We start from the raw sequence: 26,150 nt of genomic DNA, 5'->3' as shown, positions 1-26,150 counted from the left end.
GCACTGAGCCAAGTCACAAACCTTAGCCCCCTGTGTGCATACGTGTGTGTGTGTGTGTCTTTCTTGCTGTCTCCTTTTTTATGACTACATTTTCTCCCTCTCCATCCATCCAGCTGACCTGCAGAAACATGCCACACTTCTTCTCCCCTTGATGCCTTTAAAGTATCCTTTATCAGCACCCTCCGTGTGTGTGTGTGTCAGCGTCAGTAGGGAATACATGGCGTGTGCACATAGCCTCAGAAGCTGTCAATTCACGTGTGTTTTGTGTTCACTCCAATACTATTTATTTAATACAGCATCAATTGATTTTGACGTTTAATCTCCAGCTTGTCCGTGCTCTCTTGTGCGTCACCTTCACTCCACGTCTCAGCCTCCCTCTCTCTTTCACACACACACACACACACACACACACTCATACTCCATCTTTGGTCACCTTTTTTTAAAGGTTTTTTTTCCCCCATCACAACAGATTCATGTCATATGTCACATGTCATGTGATATAAAAAGCTGCTGTGCTGAACTATTTGCTATCTAATCTATAGTGTTGTTTGTGTCTTTCTGCTTTCATTTACCCAACTTTGGGTAGATGTTAATGTGCAAGTTTGTCATTGAGAAAGTATGCTTAAATTACCAGTACATACTCTATGGTACTGTGGCGCCATCTGCTGGAATGAGGTGAGAACACCAACGTCATCGAAGAAAATGAATAGCTAGGACAGTGGTTCCCTTCTTTTGAAGATGGAATTATTTTCAGCCACCCACAAAAACAAGATTAAAGAAAACATTTAATATGTTAAAATATGTCAAATAACATAGACATGTAGCATATTGGAATACAATTATTTCAGAGTGGATGCGGTTATACAGAACAAATGTAACAATACGATACAAATCTGTAGAGGAGAGCAGCGCACACGAACGTTCTCCTCTTTCAGTGTTTTGATTTGGTCCATTTCTACAAAAAAGCGGTATCGCAAAAAGGGATGGTCATAATAATTGATTCATTGGTTGTGTTTATATCTGGCAAAATTGAATGCAGTACTTGGCTGCAACCAGCAGAGGTGCTGTTGATTCAGCTTCCAAACAGCATCGGAATAGGATTTCAAAACTCTCATAGACTAATCAAATGGCCATCCCTAATTGCAAAAACGTTTCTAAGGACTCCTATACCAGCTAAATCCCTGTACATCTCCACAGATACAGTATATATATATACATTATATATTAATATACAGTCAGTGGGTTTCAATTGACATGAGGTTTATAGGCATTTTTTTATACAATGTAAGTGAAAGCTTGAATGTAAATTCATGAATACTCGCTTCAACTACAACATTCATTTATCTTGCCATACATAGATCTATAAGACCCAACATAGAGTGCCATAATACACTCATTAAATAATTATATACACTTAAAAGCCCTGCCTCCAACACATGGATGTACTCTGTTGCTGAGCCACAACACTTTGGTGTTCAAAAGTTTCAAGTAATGCCAGGAATCCAAAGTATTCGCACATAACACAACTTTATCGCTACATGATGTATTTAACTTACAGTACCAGTGGTCATGCTGCATTAAGGGCTGGGGGAGGTATTTTAGAGTTAATACAGAATGGTGGTTCAGTTTCAAAAATCATGACTAAGTCTCTCATCATCTGTATAGTGCAAGACTGAGCTAACAGCTTGATCGGCAAGACTAATTAATTGCCAGTGGCCCAATGAATTCTGAAGCCTAACAAGAAATGCAAAGGTGACGTGGCCAGGAAAAAAGAAGTCAAGCAAGTATATGGTTGCAGTTTCTAGTTCAAATGTTGTCTGTGTGATGTAAATCATTGCTGCTGGAAGGGAAATTGGAATTTAAGTGGTTGGTGGGCCAAACTTTGGGTTTTGCTAACTTTGCTGCTTCAGTTTACATATTTCCACTGCTTCTTTATAATACAGCTTTAATATTACCACACAGAATTATGACTTTTTAATTTGTTAACTCTTTAAAGTTAAAGTTTTTAATTCATTCATGAAGACTTTCTTATAAAACTTGAAAAATTCTAATTTACTTTTGTACAATTACACCTATTTTCTCTCAAATATAATTTCATCTTGGAATATTGTTATTTTAATAGCAGCAACAGTTACTGAAGCATCAAAGTAGTAAAAGGAGTAACAAGTAAGTCCTTTCCACTGCACTGTTTGATTATTATAATTGTTAAATTTTTTCTTAGTCTGATTCGGGCACCATCTCGTCTTTACTTGCTGCTGTAATGTGCTACTAAACACCTGAACAGCTGTGTATTTTTGGTAATTACCATCATGTGCTCTGAAGAGTGCAGCATCTGTTCATGGTGTGTTTAAATCTTACATTTTACTTACTCATCTACTAAGAAGCAATCCTAAAAGCGGATGAGTCCTCCTGAGTTTTGCTGCAGTTGCTGGTACAATGTTAGTTTAATCCCCTGGTTTGCTGTGTGTTATTCCGTGCTGAGCTCTGGTTCAGGGTAATGTTTGAAGACTTTGTAGATCCATTGTGTGTAGAACGGCACGTTGATGAAGATGCCGGGTCTGTTGGCACGAGCGCAACCTCTGCCGTGGATGCTCACGCCAATAATAACCTTGAGCTCGCCATCCTGACACACCAGAGGGCCACCATAATCTCTCTGCAGAGGAGGAAATATTGTATGTAACACTTGGGCACTTTGGAAATGGATGACATCATCAAGGTTAATTTTTAGCATTGAAAGAAAGCTAAATGTGTTTTTGTTGTTGCCTTAAAGGTAGCAATCATCCACAGCGGTGCAGCACAACTCTTAAAGAACACGCAAAAACCAAGGCTTAGGTTGCTGATGAAATGTAGTGCAACCCTCTCAAGCTTCTCTATTTTACTTCCAGCCTCACACTAAGCCCACAAATTCAAATAACATTTACTTAGGATTTAAGATCTTTGTCAGAAAAGCATTGAACCCAGAGTGCAACATTCATCATTTCACACAAAGAAGAATTCAAAACTTGGATTTGGATCTGCAACAAGAGGAGCTTTGCATTTACCTCACACACGCCCTCGTTCCTCCTGCCTCCTGCACAGATTTTGGAGTTGGTGATATGCAGGCTTCCCCTGTGCAACTCTCTGCACTTTTCGTTGCTCACAATGGGCAGACTGACTGCTTTTAGGATGCCCTCATGACCTGTACCTGCATGCCAAAGTTCATGGTAGTTTAATTACCTTAAAATTTTTAGTGTAATCAAATGCATGTGCACCATGGCAAGCCACATCTCTCTCTGTTATGGGGTAGACGGAGGCACAGTGCAATTCTAACACCATAAATGTATCCCCAACTCACAAACATGTCTCCAGTACTTGGAATGACACGTCCTCATTTTTACTAGACGACCGTGAGTTCCATTCACGGACACATCAGAACATTTTTGCGTGGTATCATTTACATGGGATCAACATTTTCAGATGTGGTATCTTTTATCTTGATTTAAATTTTGAGTTTATTTGGAGGTGTTAATACATACATATCATGTCCTGTAAAAATGGGCATATTTCACACAGTTTCAATTGGTGATTAATCATGATTAATTAATTAGAAAACTGTGTTTCGTTTGGTTCATGTCTTTAATAATTCGACAGCCCTAATTATTATATATAACATTAATTATTTAAGTAATTTATTAAAACTGCATTTTTTATTTTATTTAATTAAAGATTAATTAATTAGAAAACTGTGTTTCATTTGGTTCATGTTTTTAATAATTTGACAACCCCAATTATTATATATATATATATAATATATATATTATAATATTAATTATTTAAGTAATTTATTAAAACTGCATTTTTAATTTTATTTTAAATTAACTCAATTAATTAATGAAATACATGTACTCAGAGTGACATTATGACTGGTAGAGAGACAAACTATAGCATTAACAGTGACAGAATGGCTATATAATGTAACGATGAAGGACATAAACAGACAACCAAGTCACTGAACATTGAAGAATGCATGCTGTCAGAAGCAATAATCTTTTTTTTTCACACTGTTATATGATTTTAAAAAGACAATTATAATAATTATCTGATAAATGGACATTTCAAGTATTCCAAACACATGCATTATTTAAAAGAGAGTATATAAAATACCTTTGGTCTCTCCCCATCCATACATTTTACACATGGTACCTTCCGAGATGGAACAACCATCTACAGGCAGCTGAATGGTATGGATGTTGTCTGCAGGGAGGGCAGGCCTGCACATATTTGGTTCCCAAAATATGAATAATCATCACCGTGTATAATGAATTACATAGGATACATATTTGACATCCAAGTACTCACTTGGAAAGCCTTATTAGGGCCAAACTGGAACCTTCTGGGCCACATATCACCTGCGCGATGCTGACTTCCTGTCTTGTTGACCAATCAGACTCCTGAATATTAGATACTCCCAGCCACACTCGATACTCACTCAGGTCTGGAACACTGGAGACAAATTGATACAGTTAGCTGGTAATATAAACTGTATACAGGAGATGGTAAAAAATCTGACAAGAGGGTAAAAATGGCATACCATGAGGAAAAGCACTGTCTGTCTGTGAGTACCCACTCCTCTCGTATGAGTGAACCCCCACACCAATGTATTGACCTGGAAAGGACACAAACAACAAAATGACATTGCACAGTATTGAGTAGCCGTCTATGTTAAAGTCACCCATTAATGCCTGTAATATTTACAGCAGCAGCACAGGATACTCCTGAATATTAATTACATAATCGAATAAGCTTTTGTGTGTTCTCAAAGGCAGCCAAGACCATCCTGTACGCCCCCAGTACTTCAGTAGTTGTGGAAAATGTGCCGAATATTAAACACACTGCTGTACCCTTTTTGTATGCTGACCATCCAGCTGCCGTCAGATACACTCACTGGACCTCCTCCAACGATCCTGGTTCTCTTATGAACAAAACAACCCACAGAGGACAGCTCACCTGGAAGAGCACAAAACACACACACACTTAAATTTCATTGGATTTGCTCTAAGTAATAATTCACTTGAAGTCAGACAAAAACATGCCTCGTGACAATACAGAGAGGCATTCATTTATCTCCATTACGGGTCTGACCTGCGGATCATTTGTGGCCTGCAGCTAATTTTTTCACGGGCCCAAGCCGGTACAAACATAACCTTTACCCTTACGACATCCTAGGGACATTTTGTGATGTTCATTTATTTTCTATTTTCAAGCCATTTTGCTGTGTTGTATTCAGTTTTTTTATTTAATTCAGTTCAATTTAAAAACCACTGAAAATGCAATTTTTTATCCTAAATATACAGTATGTAATATAATGCAGTCCTTTGTTACAATACTAGTTTGGACTACTGGCTTTCAATTCTAAATTCATCCACCAGATGGAGTTACTTTTCCCAATTCAAAGCATGCAGGAAAATGTTTCCTCCATGCTTGCCTTGCTACTGAAGTTGTACTTTTGTTTCACTATAGTAGGTGTTGGATAATCTGCAAGTGTATCTTTCTGTAAGTATGTTTGTGTACATACCCGCCCCCTCAACAAATATCATAAATATGTGATTTATACAATCAGGCTGAAGTAGTTTTAACAGACTTACTTGTTTAAAGTGGGGAAAATATTAATTTGCTATTATGTAATACATTAATCCCTCATTTGTCACAGTTGATTGATTCCAGACCTGATTGTGAAAAGTAAAGCTCTGCAAAGTAGGATTTCTTGAATATTTTCGAGTTAGTGCAAAGTTTACTTCTTTGAATGCATCTTCTGAATGCCTTATATTGGTATTTTTGTGGATTTAGCCATTTTCATGCTTGAAAATAATTAATTTATAATTAGTTTAAGCAAAAAATACATACAGTTTTATTGCGTATGCTTTTTTTTAATTAATAAGCATGAAGCAGCAAGGAATTGTTCTACTTGTAATAACCATAACAACCATAACAAAATTAAAAAAAACATTTTACACATCAAAGTAGATACAGTACCATTATTTGCAGAATTTCTATAGTGAGTTTTTTTTTCATAAATTAATTAACAAATGATGGCTGTTTCCTGCTTGACAATGGTCTATTACTTGTCAAAACATATTGAAGTACAAGAGGTATGCAGTATTCTGGTCATTAGGTGGCAGTAATGATGCAAAACATTATCTTACATTACATTACGTTAAAACTGCACAGACATAAAGTCAGCCGTGGCATGTCCAACATGATAGACCATTCGGTGTGGATGTAGTAAGTTTTTGGCTTCTTAACTTTAATAAATTCAGGTCTAACTGGTTAGCTCGCTAGTCTATTAGGTCACTAGCTTGCAGGCAACTCGGGTCCCTGCAGCGTAGGAGTTTCAATGTGGTGTAAACAATGAATAATAGGAGTGTAACGGTAAGTTTAGAGGTGTTATTCCATGTCTACAGGGCTCTAAACCTAAATTAAAAACCAAATTTAAAAAGTCAATAACTAGTTTTCTATTCTCTAACTACGAAAATATTCCATTTATTAACGTTGAGTCCTATATTGCAAAAATTAATTTAATGTGGGCAGGTCTAGAACTAATTAACCGCTATAAAAGAGGGTCAACGGAAATTGCTTTTTTTCAATCATTAAATTTATTGACAATTACTGTATGTATGCCCTTTTGCTTATCTACTTATTTGTGCATTCAAGTCAACATCCCTCAGTGCTGGAGTGTGTGTGTTTCCAACTGAGCTGTGAAGGGTTAAACTAACGATCCACTATGAAAATCATTGAACATAAAACATAACCAGTTATGTTAACAAGGTCATTAATTAAGGTAATTATTGAGTGCCTTTACAGATCCCATTAATGAAAAATGAAGTCCCTGAAGTCATATTTCACCACCACGACTGGTTCATCTCTCCAAGAAGGGGTTATGCCCACAAGTACAAGGTGTATAGGCACACAATGTAATCATAACGCTACCGCTTGCTCGTAGGATGTTCCACATGGCAACACATAAAACGGATTAGTGCTTGTCTTGGATGCCATTAAATCCAAATCAACAGCAGAGCCATTTGTAAGCGAAGGCAGACTGATGAGCTGCCTGAGACACTCACCCACTGGAATGATGCTCTGGGAAGCATTACCTGCACAAAGGAGAGGAGACAAACGAGGGGGTCAGTCTTTATTAATGGATACAAATAAGAGAGGAAGACCCCACACCAGAGAGGGAAATTTACTGTGGGCCAAATGCCACAGACACCAGTGACCTTCAATTTGTCATGTCCCATTAGTCTGTAGTCACGAACAACTTACAGGACCATACTGCTAAAGTGGTACAATTGGGAGTACATCACTGTTTTCTGGAAGGAAAAAAGCCTCAAAAACCTCAACCGCATGTAGCTGAAGCATAATGGTAAGTCACTATTGTAGTGTACTTTATTTGTGGGTGACTCATTTTTACACTTGTATGACAGTTCCAATGTAAATTTAAAACATTGATTGATGGAGTTTTAATGTTGGGCAAACGAGGCTGTTACGCCCCATAGTTTGTTGGATGCTATATGTGTGTGTGTGTTTTTTTTCCTCTCCCCTCCCCTCCCCTTCTGCTCTGCAGAGTGGTGACACACCTGGAAGGTGCATCCCAGGTGTGCCTGACTGCCAATCAAGTGGAGCTGGCATATATGAGGCAGACAGCAAGCAATGCTCTCCTGGAAGCGTTGTTGTGTGGTAGACCGGGTGGCCGTGCTGTTTGCTGTGTGCGTGGCCATTTTGTGTCAGCTATTTTTGTTTCACTAGTTTATTTTGCGTCCTGGTGTTGATGATTGCTTTTTGTTTCCATCCCCTGTTTTTGTGGGGATTGTTTTCTGTTGTTCCTGGAATAAAATTCTTGATTTATATTGACCTGCTAGTGTGTTAGTTACCTTTCCCTTGACTGGTATTTTCCTTTTACACTTTTGTTAAGCCCTATTTTGCCAGAGACACCTTTGAGACTTAACAGAGGCATCATAATTACATTTTTTAACGGGGACCTATTATGGTTTTTCTACTTTGACCTATAAATGTAGTTAGAATGTTGTATTCTCGTGTTAAACAATGCCAAAGTTTCAGATAATGAGGTTTGCGCATTTGCAAGTGAGCCCTGAAAGTAGTTCGGGATGGCTTGAAAAGCTCTGATTCAAAAGGCGTGGTAAAACTGCCTCTATGTGATGTCACAGAAGAGGTACGTCCTTATGTGGTTCATAGTTAGGGAGCACTTTGGGTGTGTGACCAATCAGTGCAGTGGGCATGCCCGCATGTGGGCCATGGGTGAAATAAATTAAAACAGACCGTTTTGGCAGGAAGCACAAATCCAAGGAAAACAGCTGGAATAGGTGCAGATTCTGCAAAATCTAAAAAGTTAACTGTGCGGGTTATTGTGTGTAGCTGCCCTGTAGGAGACCACAACTCAATACAAAGGGTCAAAAAATTGCATAATAGGTCCCCTTAAACATACAGTGGAATCTTCATTTTTTTCTGTTTCAATGAAAATTATTGCCGCATATACATATATCTCAATTATTGTATGGTGAATCAGTGCAAAACAAAGTGGTGTCTCTTAAACAATGGATTGTGGTTATTTTAGAATTGGGACACCATAGACTGATTCCGACCAGGAACCCTAATAATATTTATTTTGTGTATGTGTGTGTGTGGTTTATTTGTTCATAGAACTGACACACGTTGATGAGGTGCTGAAGTGCAACGCATGTTTCTGAGTGTTTGAGGAATATGTTTTTTTCTCAATTTTATACTATTAAAAATCTGTTTATTTGTATTTATTTTTCCATCATAAACAAAAATTTTGTTTGAAAATCCATAATATAAAAAAGAGGAATAAACAATAAAATGCCAATAAACACTTCCTTGTAGGAGGTAATATGACTAACACATGCAATGAATAGTTGTGTGTGTCTATGATGGTATTAAAGTATGCACTCACATGGTTTGACATGACAGTAGTCCCATCGTATAGCAGAATTGTTGGTGTAGCACCATGGTCCATGTTTGTCCTTATCAGGGTTTCTGCAGTAGTTCCTCTCTAGGCTTGAAACCACCAAGCCCCTCTCGCCACTATCAAACACACAATAATAAATCAGCAGTCAACTCAAAAACACACCTAATATGTAAGACAGATTTCCTGGTGATTGAACTTCCAGTATAAGTTGAACGCATCCATGTAGATATGATCTGGACAGTGGAAGTACACAGCTGTGTAGGCCATCTCTCCTTTGAGAGGAGATAAGGTCTGCAGAGGAATTACTCACTCAGACCATATAAACACCCACCTATTCTCTAAACACATGATTCTGTGTCACACTCAAGTCCTACAATGAGGAGATGTGAGGTAGCAAATCACAGCGGTTCACGCTCGTGTTTGTTGTATTTCAAGCAGCCGAGCTTAACAGCCAATTCTCTTGCTGACTCCCTAACCCTGACCCTCGACCTCTCCGGGCGGGAACCAAGCGGTGCAGCTGATTGGCTTTGAAGTGCTCCTACAACGAAAGGGTTTTAGGTCAGAGGTGAGGAGTGAAGTGGACCCCCCCCCCCCCCCCCCCCCGCCCCCGCCCCTCAGGTCAAGTTATCACCGGGGGTCATTCTTGCTGAGTTAGGTCATCTGCAGGGGATATGTTTTGTGGGCCATTTGGAGTTCCAAAGAGTGTATAGGTGTTTCTCAGTGATTCACTGACATTGGGACCCCCTCGGAAACAAGATGCTGCAGCTCGAGGGGCTATCCCAAATATTTGAATTAAACATTTGTGAGGTGACTGATGCCGGACCTGAAAGAGAACCCGGCTCACCATTTCTTCTTCAATATTTTTGTCTATGTACTGTATGTATCTCGTTGACGCAAATAAAGAAATTACATTGTGTAATAGTAAAACAATCATTTAAAATAATATAAAATGATACCAAAATCATAATATAAACAATACAAAAGCTGTACTGATATATTTTTTCCACCTATAAATAATACACTATATAATATCTATTTCAAGTGAAACCTGAGTTTTGTTGAACAAATGCAGAGAAACGGTAGACAGTGTAAACGTGGACTAAATGTAAACATGAACTTGTTTACAGTATCCTGTGCAACAAAAAAATTGTCAAATTCCAAACTTTTTAGCCAAGAGACAAGGCTCTCTAGGTGCTACAGTTTTGGTTAGCAAGTTACATCAAATAGGCTCATGAAGTACCGTTTTGGTTTATTTTAAATGATTACAAAAAATATATATTGCTTTACTAGCTAATAATTATTATGATTATTATTAATAATACTAGCTTTAGGTCTTTAGTGGCTTTATAAGTTTTGGCCTCAAGAGTGACCCTTGGGGCACGCCACATGATATACTACATTTAAACATGCAGATACATATTCTCGCTTCTCATATTGCTTCCTGTTTGCTAGGTAGCTTTTTACCCATTTTGAGACCAACCCTCTGATTTCATACCTTTCTAGTTTGTTAATTAAGATATTGTGATTAATTGTATTGAATGCTGTTGTCAAATCCATAATTGCTGCAACTGTGTATGAAATATAGCGTTGGTAATTTCCTCCGTTATTTCAGTTAGTTCCATGGAAGTAGAAATATTAGCTCTGTATTTACTGTCTGTGAATAAATCGTTCTTATTTTTTAATTTATCTAACCTGTTGTTGAAGAGTTTTTGGATGATTTTTGATGGTCATAAGGAAACTGGTTTGTTTATTAGTGAATTGATGTTTGATTGATTTTAATGTCTGTGTGTGACAACAGACTCTATGACCAGAGGTCATGACATTTTTAGAATATTAGGGGGACGGTCACTATTGTAAATATATTTTTAGCGCCTATCCTGGACGCTGCTGTTTATTTTAAAGAGATGCTTTTGATGGAGTGGGATTACCTGTTACTGTGTTCCCTCCAGGGAGCACAGGGCAGGTTTGATCTCGTCCTCGACTGCTCTCCTTGGTATTTTTCTCCAAAGCCTTCGTAGCAATCTGAATTTAAGAAAAATGAAGTATGTCATTATTAGTCTTTCAACTACCCTTTACAAATATTAGATTAATTTAGTGATATAGCGGCTTTTACTGGATTGTGCAGGTTTCCATAAAGAACAAGGATTGTATATGCATTAACAATAATGCAACGAATATTCATTATTTGTAATTATAGAAAACCTTAAACTCCTCTCTTCAGAAACTGCTTGTATTTTCATAAGGTCCCTTTGGAAATTGGTATTTTTGCTAGCATTTATAGCTTTGCATCGTTAATTCAAAAATGTCTTGCTCGATTGAGAATTCCATGCCGCAACAATGCTTCCAGCCCATCAGTCACCGTCCAGTGAGACCTGACAATCTTGTGCTGCTGTCAGACTTTGTTTGTGTTAGGCGTGGTGGTGAGGCCTTCCCACAGTCCTATAGGGCCACATTTCTCCACAGGGACTGCAGTGGAAAATATTGGTACAGGCAACGTTGTGTGGTTTGGACTCTACTATATGTACTCTTATTCTACCCAATCAAGGATAAAGTACTGTACTTGTCTTTATTCCTGCTTTGGTATTTCCAGTGGTAAAAAAAAATCTCTCACCAGGCTTGTTTTGGGAGCCACACAGGGGGATGTTGGTGCAAAACATTGTGCGGACTCTTGGGTCTGTCGTGAAGCACCATGGGAATTGTTGGCCATCTGGATTCCGACAGTAGTTTTCCCTCAGATCCCTGGAAAGCGCAGAAACAAGACATATTGTGCAGTATATGTACAGACATTAGCGAATGAGCGAGTTGGGTAGGTGGAGGACTCACTTGCAAGTGTATGCCTGTGGGATAAACGAGTGGTTATGGGGATACTGAGAGTCCCAGCGTTGGCAGGTGAGCCCAGTGGGGGTCATGTCCACCATCCCCCTGTAAGCTTCTCCATTACCCTGGTAGCACTGGCTTGTTTCCACCACCGTTCTTTTGGGAGGTATGTCTGTGAAAGCAAAGCAAAACATGATGCAAGTGGAAATAACCAAGGCAGAATATTTAATCAAGGTAGTCAAACGTGAGTCAACGCTTTAAATCATAAATTATATATTATACACACGTTTAAAGTTTGGGGGTATTTTGTTCTTTTTTTTTCTCTTGAACCCCACGGCTTACACAGTGATGCAGCTAATTTATGGTAATGTTTTAATCTTACGACATCTTTTATAGTTGAAAACAGCCATCGTGCGTTTCATGCACACACTCTCATCATTGGAAACACACAAGCAAATATGATGCAGCTTTCCAGTCAATTTGCCTGTCAAAGAAGGAAACAAGGCTGCTGTACATAATCTTGGCATCAATTAATTGATGGTGAAATGTTGGAAATGGAACTGGGAAAGCTGAAGCAAAGCAAGAGGCTTAGGAACTATTGCTCAAGTCTGCCAGTGAATCTTGACATCGTGAAGCAGTGTCCATGATCCACACTCCTGCACGATGAAGAAGACAACTCAACATTAAGGGCTATTTTGCCTTTAGACGAAAGTGACACACGAACAAAAGAGAGAGACTGACAAAGTGTGTGACGAAGAAAATTAATAATTAATGATGATTAATGATGATTAATAATTAATGTGTTTAATTCTGACCCTGAAGAAGACAACTTTAGTGGTTTTAGCTCCCAGCAGGAGGATGAGGACGGTGATAAATGATTTTTCTGGTACGCTACGATTTAACTAGCTGTACTACATACCCTATTCAGCATTGTTTAACTACACACATTACATTCACTGTTTGGCATTGTTTGGAAAAAATATATATCGATTTAACTAAAAGTTCAATCTTTCTGTGCACTAAATACCAAATACTATTATGACATTCTAGGTAATTTAGTTAACAACATACATTTTCAAATGTCTAAGTATTTCTTGAATTTTTCAAACAATATTTTGTATAATAAATTAAACTTAAAGCACAGAAAAAAAAATCTCAATTTAAAACGTAAAACCTATAGAAAACCACCCTCCAGATGAAGCATAAAACCAAAGAGATATACATCAAAAAAGCAATTTGGCTGACTAATTCTACTGCAATTTGCAGAAAAAAGCAATGATATTGATAAAACGCCTTATCTGACTGAAGCGGAGATGGTGAGATAAGACAAGACCGTGAGAATTTAAGAGAAGAGAACGTTCCCAGGGCGCGACAAAGCGTGAAGACGGATTATAAAATGACTAAAATAATTCATAACTTGGGCCCACCCCTCTGTTTTCCTCCTTGGACTGCTATTTGAGCAGATCTGTAAATTATTCTGCAATGGCCCACACATGTTAAAGTAGAGTTTAAGCACAGAATGACTCAGACACATTTGTAATCCTTGATGTAGTCGCAGTTCTTAACATTAGCTAGTCTAATGACATTTAATACAAGCATTGTAGTAACAGTTTTGCCTTTCCAAACAAAATAATTTGTATTGAGACTGTCAGGGCGGTATTAATTTGGTAATCGGTTTTGATTGTGGTTTGTAATTGTGTAGAACTGCAGTGCATCGTAGTGGTCATAAAAATTGATATATTTATGTAGCTAAAACACACATATGCTTTTAATATGTGCTTTCCAGTAACTCTCACTGCTATTCATGTCTGTCATTGTCTTGTTTTACCATAAAAAGACTGATGATGGTGCTCACAACACAAACCAAACACTGTTTTTGGTTTTTGATAGAAAATGGATGAATGGATGGATATATCTAAAAATATATTTATTGGAGAGCACACAAAAGAGCAGGCATTAACAAAAGAACACTTTGTCTCACTCTCTTATTCTCCAGTCACTGCCTTGTTTTCATTAAGACTCACTGGGTCGTAAACTCTGTCTGTTCCCAACAAACCTCCATATCAGAGAGAAAAGGGGGCAGATCATTTTAGAGAAAACAGGGGTGGGGGACACAGTGAATCACGGGGTCCACATGGAAGAGTGCCATCCTAGTAAACATGGTGCCAAGCAGGCTGATGATCACAGCATGAAAACAGACCAAGAGCCTGATCATCAAGCATCTTGTTTCAGTTTTATGTATTTAAACATCACAGGGATTTCTCACTGATTATAGGTCCATTTTACAACATGTTACATCTAGTCTCATCAACACCTATCTTTTGTGTGTCACTCAGACTTCTTTTTAATGCCTGGAGGTGTAATGTAAACAATCTGTGTGTATGTGCAGCATGTTAAAGTCGTAACCAAGCCCTCGACAATTTGACCACCTCACGTAATAGCTGGTGTAGAACAATAAACATCAAGCCTGTGGCGCAGGGGAGTAAAAACATCGTGGCTATTATTGAAGACATAACATGAGAGCCAAGTGTGTGTGTCTGTCTGTGTATTTCAGAGCATGCAACAACTCAATAGACTAGTTGTAGAGGTGACTAGGTGAGTAAGGTTTAAAAACATGAAGTAAATGTTTAGACATTGTAAGTACTTCATCCTCAAAACCATGACTTAGTATTTTGGTAGAAAAACACTTGTAAGGCAGAGAGTTCTGATGTTTGTCGTAGTTGATCACCAAGGTTGCACACAATGAGGCTGGATTTTAGTCAAGTCCTCTTTAAAGATAGCCTCTTTAAAGATAACCCTGAAGGTTTCAAGGCTGTCGCTTGGCAACTCAAATTTTCAGTTCACTCAACAGATTTTCAGTCTTTCAAGTTTAGATCTTAAATTACTTCTTCTAATTTACTTCTTCCTGAGCCTTGGCTGTATGTTTTGGGTCACTGTTATACGGAAAACCTGTCCATGTCCCCAGCTTCAGTGTTCAGGACAGGAGGTTTTCGTCCAAGATGGCATGGGCCTGTTCTTTGGCTTTGTAGTGTTTTGTTGATATTGTGGTTCCTTTTTCTCTGTTAACACATTATTCATGCCTCAGACACCAAATAATGACTCCCTCCACTGTATCTCTGCATAACATGCATGATCAATGCATTGCAACAACACACACAACAAAATAAATGCATGCGTGCCTTACCACAAACTTTGATGTTACAGTACTCCCAGATTGTGTTAGGGTCTGTGGTAAAGCACCACGGTCTGTGGCGTCCATCTGGATTCCTGCAGTAGTTATCATCAAGGCCCTTGTCAGGATACCTAATGTAAAACATGCATTACATCACTTCACTTGATATAAAGCAATCATGTATGTAACGTAATGTAATGCTTCTCTATCTTCAGTATCCACTTGTCTAGGTATTCAGTCCATTGTGATTGACTGAAAAATGTGAACTCATTAGTTGGTATCATATTTTCAGCTGCCGTCAGGTTGAGTTCCAAATAGAACCTTTGATTGCATATCTTCAATATCTCCTCCTCATTCTCCTAAAATATATAATCATGGATCACTTTCTCTGTTTCCATAAAGTTGGCTGTTGGCTCATTTGCATACTAACAGTGATCGGATATTTGGGATTGGATGAGGGAAGCGGAGAGCGGAGTTCCGGTTTCCTCCCACATTCCAAAAACATGCTAGGTTAATTGGCGACTCCAAATTGTCCATAGGTATGAATGTGAGTGTGAATGGTTGTTTGTCTATATGTGCCCTGTGATTGGCTGGCAACCAGTCCAGGGTGTACCCTGCCTCTCACCCGAAGACAGCTGGGATAGGCTCCAGCACCCCCCATGACCCTTGTGAGGATAAGCTTAAGAATGGCAAATTGGGTATTTTTGTCACACCAAAAATTCTCTCTGACAGTTTATTTTCAGTCTGATCAGATCATTCCTTTTCTGTCCTTATTTTAATACTGCATTTTTGCGATTTATTAGTGAATAAAAACAAGTTGCTTGAATGTAGCACCCATATCTGCCTTTGCATGCCCCCACACACCACAGAAAAACAGCCTGACATAAATAAAGATACGCAAGGAACACGGGGAGTAAAATGTTCCACCTCCCTAAAAAGCTGAAGCAAGAGGCCTTCAGGAATCTGAGCACGGCTTACAAAGAATTTAGGGCAATTAGTCCAAATGAAGCCTTTTCCCAGCTAAAACACACAGGGAGCACAACAGGGAGATGTGCTGCAAGTACACTGGCTGACTGTAAATGATTTAGTGCAATCACTTGACATGAGTTTCAACCATGAGGTCTTAACCCTCTGTGTGTGTTCATGGGCTAATGTGATCAAATTGGTGCAAGTGTGCTTGTTACCTTTCAGGGTGGTACAGGTGCTTGTGTGGCTCGTCCAGGTCCCAACGTTGGCATTCCTTTCCGCTCTCTGTGTGGTCCATGGGTCCTCTGTAATCCTCACCATTACAATGCATACATTCCACTTCATAACAATAACACACACACACATATACACAGAGAGAGAGAACAAACAGCTTTAAATAAGAAAATTAAGTATATATGGACTTGCAGCTAGAAAAACAATATGGTAATAGGAACAGAAAAAGAAACTGTGTAATGTATGACTAAATGCAGGATATAAGTAGACTAAGCAGTATAAGTCATGAAAACGTAATTAAACAGCACAGCAAATCCAACCAACTGTATAGTAGGGTACTACTTTCTTGGTGACATAATATTTTTTCATAAAACAACTCTCTTTTCCTTTATTTCTTGACTTTATACGGACATGATGCATAGAAGCTTTTATTAAGTGACAGACCAATGAATGTGCTTTCATGTGCATAAAATCTCATTTGTTGCATGGTGAACCCTACACACCACCGTCAACTGTCAACAACAATGAAAAGTGCAGATTAAAAGCAGATGTCCATGACGCCGCACATTTTACACACCAATCTACATGCATACGCAAGCCAAGTGTGTGTGTGTGTGTGTGTGTGTCTGTGTGCATGTTTCTTATTAGAGGCAGCTAATAGCTGGAGTCATTTTCTTCTGATTATTGCTTTTCTATCAATACAGAAAGGTCATTTACAGTGATGTATCAAACTACCTCTGGAATGCTGAGCGTGTCTAATTACCAGTGGCCTGATCGAGCTGCTGTCATTCTGAGAAGACGGCAAGAATCCTTGTGGGATTATCAAGAACCTCCTTCAAGGAGACATCAGCTCTTGACAGCAATACTGTATGATATAACATAGAGGCTGATACAATGGTGGGAAAGTATGTTCACGCTCATCACCACCACCATTTAAATGTCACTTTATTCATCCAGAGACATTACTCAAAAATGTTTAGCTTTATTTGTGCTATATATATAATTGCATGAAACAATGCTATAATTTGTTGTGTCTTTTTTGCAGGAAAACATGCATAGGCTGAAAAGCATAAAAAACGAAAAACACTTTAAAACTGCTGAAATCTAAAAGGGTGTACTCATTTTTGTGTGTGTACTCAAACTGTACGGTGTGTGTATCCTACCTTGGGAACACTGTGGTATAGCACACTCCTGGTGTCTCAGGTGTGCTCGTGGGTCAGTAGTGAAGCACCATGGTCCGACGGTGGAATTATCAGGGTTACGACAGTAGTTCTCCCTGAGGTCCTTCTTCCTGAAGCGCTTGGACATGAATCTATCAGGAGCAGAGCAGTAGTTACATAAACAAGCACATGTGCAAGAACCATCTGCAAACTGTTTGCAGCCAGTATGTGGATATAAAAAAACACTCAAGGCCACAGTTAGCTTTGTGTTATCAGCATAGGTGTGAGTAATATATTGCAATCATGCACTCAATGATCATAGAACGGTATCATTTTTAAAAGAAAATCCCAGAACAATATATAGCTTTCCATGAGCCTAGAGCAGGATAAAATGTAAACACATTGATGATGGTGACTCATATATTCTCCAACAGGAGCACACATGGCTGAGGCTTCCAGAGATAGACCCTTAGCCGAACAGTGCTTTCTTCAGCATGATGATGGAAAGATAATCTCTTAACCATTGGCTTAACCCTTTGTGGGCCGCACAAAAAAAATATATATATATCTCAATTTCATATTAATATACCAGTAAAAAGTCATTATTCTTTGGTGAAATACGACTAAATAAGATGATTCCTTACAGTGATGTGTGCAGGTCCAGTTTTAAGTTATGTTACAGAAATAGTACAGATAAGAAATGTTGGGCTGCGTTTATACATGTGGTTTGGAACTGGACCAAAAATGTAAAAAAGGCACTTTTTTGTGTACTTTGATGCAGCTCGCTTAACTTTCTCACAAGTATTTTTGTCATGGGATCAAAAACTATGCATTAAAGAACATATGTATAAAGTAAAGATATGATTCGGCAGCTTTTGTGACTTATTGCATAGCTTTATATTTTGCATATTGTATATTATGTATAACTAAAATGCATCTGTACATGGGCTAGTTTTATAATGAATTGCAGTAAGCTAAGATTTTGCACTTTTTGATGTCGTTTTAACACTGATCTATGTAGCATTGACATTTGACCTCAAGTGAACCACACCAGAGTTCACTTGCAAGCGGACCAAGATCCATCTCTTCAGCAGTGTTCAGATGTTTGCGTTGCAAATGCACCAGAGTTCATTTTAACCAAACCAACACACCCTAAGTCAATGTCATGTACTGTGATGGGTGTGTGAGACAGAGGAAGCATCAAGCATACAAAGCATGGAATCTAAAAGATGCAGGCTTATGGGCAGGGTACCGCTCTCTTTGTTTGGTCTGCTGTCGTCCTCGTCCTCCACAGAACTATCAAAGTCTGTAATGGCATTGAGTGGATGGAGATGAAAATGGAAAGAAGGAAGCGGTGTGAGGTTGCCAGATAATAAAGGTCTCTACAGAGGAGTTAAACGTGTCTGGAATAAAGGTTGCCTGATGGTTATTAATATGGAACACCTACTCCTTCGGTAGCCAACACACTGCAGGCTTTATGAATACAATGAAAGACTGCTGCATGTGCTGCATCCATTGTTGAAAACAGGGACTACTATTGTCTTACATGTAAGAAGGAGGCCTATTCATTTGAAATAACTGACACAATATGGTGGTGGGTGAATTATTGCCGGCCAGGGAATCATTTAATCATCTCAATTATGTGTGTGTGTGTGGTTTATTTGTTAACAGAACGTACACAAAACAACAAAGAACTCAATATGAATTGAATTAACGCATTCAACCTGCACTTCTAAGGCGTTCAAGCGCATTGCACATTTCTGAGTGTCACACAACCCATGGTTTTTCATCACTGAGTTGGATTTGGTTTCATATAGCGCTTTTCAAGGAACCCAAAACACTTCACTGTGAAGTGAACACATTATTCATTCACTCCGGGGGTGGTAAGCAACATCTGTATCCACAGCTTCTCTGGGATAAACTGACCGAAACATGGCAGCCAATTCATGCCTGCGGCCTCCCCAACTACCAGCAAATATCGCAGTCTGGGCAACACTGGAGGCTAGGTAGGTGAAGTGTCTTGCCCAGAGACACAACATTACAACAACAGGATCGAACTGGCAAATGTCCGGTTCCTGAACGACCTGCTCTACTTGTATATAATAATACATTGTAATATACAGTATAAGCAAGAATGCTATCGATTTTAATGGGTAATTCAATGCAAGCTGACCAAGATAATCAAGATCAAAGCTAAAATTGGTACAATAATCATCACACCTGTCTAGGTGTCAAACTTCAAATGTTCATGTCTATGTCCAAACAAGAACATTATTGACGGTGAAGCAATTTCTATCCTACACATGATGAAGGAGGCAGCTGAGGTCAAAGGTCTATGTGAATAATGCACACATATTAATGGAACACACATCCTTCTAGTGCAGTGATGGGCAAACTACTATATATACAGTAGTTTGGTATTTGTGAGAGGTGATCTAAAATGAGAGGCTAAAGCTAACGTGCATTTATATATATATATATATATTTTTTTTTTTTACTTACTTACACGTTAAAAAACTTTAATATGCTGTCTAAAACCTGCGTGAAAAAAATGTGAATGTCCTTAAAGTGTAGTGTTATATTGTTTTACAAAGTCACAGCTTACCATGGTGTAAAACATGTAGTTTGTTTCGCCGTTTCTCTCATTTCACTGAGCTGCAGCTGAATGAGCGCAACAGGCATATCACTGGTGTGTGTGTTTCTGTGTAAAAGTACTCAGGCAGGTTGCAGCAATGAGACACAGCAATAAAGAGATCCTACCTTCAGAGCAGAGGTAGGATCTCAGATCTCACAGCAGCAAAAACAAAGTTGGCCACACAGTCAGGAGATTGGAAAGACCTGAGTTTGAATCTCCGCTTGGAGTTTGCATGTTCTCCCTGTGCGTGCATGTGTTTTCTCCTGGTACTCCCAAATTCCAAAAACATGACTCCAAATTGCCCATAGGTATGAATGTGAGTGTGAATGGTTGTTTGTCTATATGTGCCCTGTGATTGGCTGGTGAACAGTCCAGGATGTACTTGCCCAAAGTCAGCTGGGATAGGCTCCAGCATACTCCCACGACCCTGGTGCGTAAAAGCGTCATAGAAAATGGATGGATGGAAATACTATAGTCTAGACCCCTGACAATGTTTTTCACCTCAATGTGGCCCTTGAGTAAAAACTTTTCCCACCCCAGTTCTGGTGTCTCATGTGTGCTTTTTTATCATGTCAGGTGTTTCCCTTCAAGCCAAACAACTGACACTTGAAATGGACAATGAGGCTAAATGCAGGCAGAGAACATTGCAGACTGTCCTGAAGATTCACAACGATTACTTTCACAGGCCAATGGAGAAACAATAGTTCACTGCTTGCAAGAGCAAAATCATCTTAATTGGCTCATTTTATTTTTACAGGCAGTTATTTAGAATCAGGCAGCATGCATGCATTTGAAAAATGTGCCTTATCTGGGAATTTAACTGGGGGATGTACCTTGAGCTTCACTAGAAGCTCTTCGATGTTATCTTAATCCCGTTCAAACAAACACACATACACACATAGAGAGAGAGGGAGAGAGCCTTTACCAAAAAAAAAATTATGTGTGCAACAAAGTCAGTTTTGATGAAGCACTGCAACCCGGGAACTATAAAGTGTAAACACACATGCACGCCTGCAGCTACTGACTAATTGTATAACGAACAGGCCAAAACAAACACTATTTTTTTTTACATTGAGATGATGAATTTTGTGGTTCTTACTTGTGTTCATGAGGAATATTGGAAGCCCAGGCCTGACATTGGATCCCAGTGACTGTCACCGACCGTCTCCCCCTGTAGCTCTGACCTGTACCCACGATACACTCACGTATGTAATCTGAAAGAAAAAGTAAGCATAACTACAGTGGAAAATTCAAAAGTAGTCATCATAACACATGAAAACAAGATCATTAACGCTCAGCGAGCAGCTAAGAAATCTACAACACAATTGTGTTTTCATTTTATTCGTACTACTACGAAAAAATGGTGCCAGACGAAATGTGAGATGATAATCATCGGAGTCTGTGGTTGGAAATTACTGCATATAATATGAACAACTAACAGTCTAAGTCATATAACATATATAATAGTTAATAAATCATGCGTTTTTTGTGGTTGAATACAGCTTATTACTCAAATAATATACATATTTAAGCAAATTGTACGTATTTTTTGCCTAAATCAAGCATGAAATGACTAAATAAACTAAAATACAAATATAAGACATTAAGAAGATGATTGAAATTGTGAATATAGTTTTTGACATTGGTCAGTAGGTGGTTTATTTTCTAATTAGACAGTGGTGTGAAAACGTGCTTGCCCCCTTCCTGATTTCTTTTTTTTTTTTTTTTTTGCATGTTTGCCACACTTCATCAAACAAATACATACTTATATATTAGTCAATGACAACACAACTAACCTAACTGGATTACGTTATTGTGTTTTATTCCACAGTTTTTAATTTATCTGCTTGTAGGACAGTTATGGATGTTAAAATGTTGTTTAATGTATTGCTTCCAGAATAAATAAAGTTTTTACAGTTTGACTGGAACACATTGTCATTTTATATTGTTTGGTATGAGGGAAATGGTTTGGATGTCAAACTTGAAAGTCAACAAGCATTGTGATAAACTTTGGCAGTTCCATTGTATTGTCTTGGCCGATGTTTGATAATGCTTATTTCTGTTTTCATAATAATCTGCATTGTGTTTTGATGCAGAGTTACCATGTTGCATGTGCATTCAGGGCGGGAGAGTTTTCCATAGTTTACAAAAACGTTTCTTAATAACAGAAAATGAAGCATAATGTGCTGCGACACAATAAACACGACATTGGTCCTTGCCCTTCCTTGTTTACTTTTCAGGGGACAACATCTGAAGAATGCTAAAGTACCTCCAGGCTATTGTTCAGCAAACTGGTAATATATGGCAGAAATACAGTATGCATTATATTTGACACATTTATTAAAAAATAGTCACCTTTCTTTTGATAAAGCTGGAAATTCAAGTCGTTTTGCAATTGGGCGACTGGTGAGTTCCGGTCAAAAGACAACCACTGGCATTTCCTGTTTTGGTGATCATAGAGGAACGCTCTAGACACAAGAAATGAGGCAGTTAAAAAAAGAAAAGTGAAACTTGTAGGATTTTAAATAGTTCTTGGAACAGCATTCCACTCAATTATCACCAATGTTGCCTGCAAAGACACCTGAAACTGTTCTATCCACTGTACATACGTAAGTACTGTACATATCATTGGCAATATTACCTGCAGGTGAATGGGAGTTTTTTGTTGCGGCTGCAGGTTCGAGCACACTTGGCAATGCTGATCTTCCTGCTTTTGGTTAGGTGGGATGGGGTTAGGGGCGTGACCACCAGATGCACGCCATCGGTCCTCTGGTAGTCCTGCAGGGCATTTCTTCTGCCCTCTGATGTGATGGATGGACACATCATTAGGTACACCAAAAGAGCGCTTCTACTATTAATGTTTTGTTCAGAGGTATTCATTTTAACATTATTATTGTGGATGTAGATGTTTCTAATACTCCTGCTTACTTCCGGTCATCACTACATGTTTGTGTAAGCTAACTCTTATCCTCCTGACGAGTGAAAATGTGTCCATATATGCACCCCCACTGTGTTGCTAGTGTTGTTATTTTTCTGACAAATACACATTATAGTGGTGGTGTTATTCAACTGAGCGCTGTTAGACTCAATCAGTCATAACTCAGTTTCTCACATAGCTCAATGTGCTCTACAAAACACTGTAATGCTAGGATCTCAAGTCAAATCACCACCTAAGTTCCTTTGTCAGGTCACCTTTCGTGGCCTGACAAGCATTTCAGTGAAATTTGTGCAAGATAGGTTAAAGGAAAATATGGCTGCCATTCAACAGAACATCTTTGCCTGGGCATGGGAACGAGTTTCAAACTAATTCCCCATAAATCATTGACCGTGTATCCAATGATAATAAAACTTAGAGGATATTTATATTGCAAGTATTCCCAAGTATTTTAGGCACAACCAATATGGTGCGCCATAACTACCACTTATCCATTGTGTATCCATACTTTTCAAGTGACTGTATGAAACCTCATAGTATGATATACGTATATTGGTAGAGGTGTACCTAATGATATGTCCAATGAGTGGCATTTTTTATATTCATCAGGCCATGTTGGGAAGAACAGAATTCAATATGAGGGTACATGGAACCCCCATGCAAGGATTTCCGCTCCAATATTATAACAAATACTACGTGATAGAGTGGGAACCATCATTGGCGACTTAGTGGTCACAATTGACTATAACAACTAAACCCATATGTCAGTAATAATACCTAGTTATGCCTAAGTTTGTTATTATGTATCAGTTTATTAAAACTGCTATATGTCATTAGATATGACATATGTAAGAGTGAAATTAGAGAGGCAATACTAAAAACATTTACAACTGTTTTATTATTGATTTTTAATAATGTCACTAATAATTAATTAAGTTAACCTGTTTATAAGTCATACGCACACATAAGGTTTTATAATGCTGTGCAAAATTTGTCTATAAGGTTTACATTTTAAAATAAATCTACCAAGTGTAATTAAGGGTGACATGTCACCAATTGGTAAGTTATATTATTCTTTTTGTTATTTTTTTAAATGTTATGAGTGCAATATTGGGTAGAAGACACACAGCATGTAGCTTTCTCTGGTGACAGGTGGCTATGATGACTCACAGCAGTTATTACTAACTTATAAGACCTAATAAGGTGCTTGCCAGATATTACTGCAACCAAGACTCTCTCACACACATACACAGGATGAGGATGACGCATACAAGTCCTTGTAAATGACATAAAGCAGTCATAAACCAGTTGCTGATTGTGCATGTGGGTGAGTGTTGCATTGGGTCACAATTTGGGTTAAGCCCACTCAAATACCGTTCAAGTGTGACTCCACATGCCGTGAGTGCACAACAAACGTTATGTGCAGTCCAATTCCGATATGTTCCTACTTGATCATAGAATAAACTTGCACAGGCTACTTTTTGACTAGGTATGCACTAATGCGATGCAGTCTACAAGGGCGTTTGCGCACAATGACTACAGCGTCAATTCAGATTAAACAACATCACAACTATATAATGAGAAGTGAATTATCACACTATTACAACATGTGTATGTCCTCTAAACTACAGCATGGTGTGGACATATTACGCCATATTACTATACGCATCAACAGTGTGCGTCATAGCGCGGTGCCAAAAGCGACCCAAACTGCTGTGAATTCAACTTACCTGAACAGGACAGGATGAAGAGTGTCAACAGCAGCTTGTAAATCCACATCACAACAGATGTATTGTTTTAAGACGAATAGTACTGTCCAAAAGAACAGTCCGACTCTGACAGAGAGATGTTGCTTCCACCACTGAGCTGAGGATGCGTCTCCTTCCACGACTTCCACGCCTCGCTTACTCTACTCCTCCTCGTCCTCCCTCCTCCCGTGTGTCAGTGACTTCTCTTGCCTACAGCCCACCCCATATTACGTTTTTGTTTCAGTCGTCTCCATCGCTCCACATACAATGACAAAACAAACCCAGTGACATCTTTGTGTACACTTTTGAATCATACACTACTAATAATTTATCTATAAGTTCACCCCCCCTACCTTCTGCCTATAATAAAGCTCTATACTTTAGTTACTTTTGGAGGTCAACGGCTGTTCACAATGGGATGAAGATTGCTATGACTCTGCAGTGTCATTTACCAGCCAGGCAGGAATCAATCAGATATTGGCTCTTTTCCAAGACATGAAAGTCAAAGTCAGTGCAACAAAAACAGCAGAGGTGGTGTGAGGAATGACTTTATATAGTAGTATTCTATTCTTTAAAAATGTGGTACACCAACCATGTAGGAGTCCTTTGTGTTTTCATGCTTTAAGAATGTGTTTCTTATTCCTTTCCAAATGTAATACAAACAGACAACAACTTTAGTAAACTTCCATCCATCCATATTCTATGCCACTTGTCCTCACGAGGGTTGTGCGTATGCTGGAGCCTCTCCCACCTGTCTATGGGCAAGAGGCGGGGTACACCCTGGACTGGTCACCAGCCAATCGCAAGGCACATATAGACAAACAACCATTCACACTCTCATTCATACCTATGGATAAACCATGTGTGGCCTACATGCTAACCACCCGTCCACCGTATGGCCGGTTACTGACCATTTATGTGCATAATTTTTAATTCATTCATTCATTCTACCGCTTATCCTCATGAGGGTCGTGGGCGTGCTGGAGCCTATCCCAGTTGTCTTCGGGCGAGAGGCGGAGTTCACACTGGACTGGTTGCCAGCCGATCACAGGACACATATAGACAAATATATCTAAATATATTTTAGCAACCACTTGTCAGTCGGCATCACTTGAATTTGGTAGAATACTTTGGCAACTTAGGGCAGAGAGCCCTGTTGCGTCCCACAGCAGAGGAAGGCCAGGGAGTTATGGCAGGAACACAAACACAGACACAGGCAAAATATATGATTAGAAGATGATTTGAAGAAAACCTAAACACTAGTAAAGATGAAAAACAATAAAAGACACATATAGTAGAAATCATGTAATAGACCTTCTTGAAAAAATACAAAACAAAACGGTGTGGGGCAGCAGCGTGAAAGGCCGGGTCTCACATGGGACAGAGTTTGCTGCGGGGCTGTTGAAGGCAGTATAGGTGTTGGTGGAACAGACATGTCTGGAGGTATTTTGTAGTTTGAGGAGCTCTTTGAGGGAGACTGGGATATTTCCATTGAGACCATGA

At 38.8% G+C, this 26,150-nt stretch overlaps 1 protein-coding gene across 1 annotated transcript; it reads right to left on the bottom strand.

Annotated features, from left to right (window-relative positions):
* Positions 1 to 767: 767 nt before the first annotated feature.
* On the bottom strand, positions 768 to 24,844 carry LOC131131354 (hepatocyte growth factor). The gene is made up of 18 exons (XM_058076007.1): positions 24,630 to 24,844; positions 22,606 to 22,765; positions 22,320 to 22,432; positions 21,064 to 21,178; positions 17,333 to 17,481; positions 16,154 to 16,274; positions 14,982 to 15,100; positions 11,804 to 11,969; positions 11,592 to 11,719; positions 10,909 to 11,002; positions 8,966 to 9,096; positions 7,101 to 7,130; positions 4,881 to 4,986; positions 4,571 to 4,645; positions 4,339 to 4,482; positions 4,144 to 4,250; positions 3,042 to 3,184; positions 768 to 2,653 (listed from the first exon to the last, which is right to left on the bottom strand). Exons 1-18 carry the CDS (start codon positions 24,676 to 24,678, stop codon positions 2,468 to 2,470), a joined length of 2,136 nt encoding a protein of 711 aa, XP_057931990.1. The 5' UTR covers positions 24,679 to 24,844; the 3' UTR covers positions 768 to 2,467.
* Between the last annotated feature and the right edge of the window lie 1,306 nt (positions 24,845 to 26,150).

This window comes from Doryrhamphus excisus, chromosome 6 (genome assembly GCF_030265055.1).
Source record: "Doryrhamphus excisus isolate RoL2022-K1 chromosome 6, RoL_Dexc_1.0, whole genome shotgun sequence".
Taxonomy (NCBI): domain Eukaryota; kingdom Metazoa; phylum Chordata; class Actinopteri; order Syngnathiformes; family Syngnathidae; genus Doryrhamphus; species Doryrhamphus excisus.
This window is presented reverse-complemented; position numbering and strand designations above follow the sequence as displayed.

Bases quoted from the DNA above. Each gene is read 5' to 3' on its own strand.
- LOC131131354 (XM_058076007.1), bottom strand. From the start codon at position 24,678: ATGTGGATTTACAAGCTGCTGTTGACACTCTTCATCCTGTCCTGTTCA. The intron at 21,179-22,319 runs GTGACTATTTTT...TTTTTCTTTCAG, and splicing joins CCAGCTTTATCAAAAGAAAG to ATTACATACGTGAGTGTATC. The intron at 11,970-14,981 runs GTAAGGCACGCA...TTGCTTTCACAG, and splicing joins CTGTAACATCAAAGTTTGTG to ACATACCTCCCAAAAGAACG.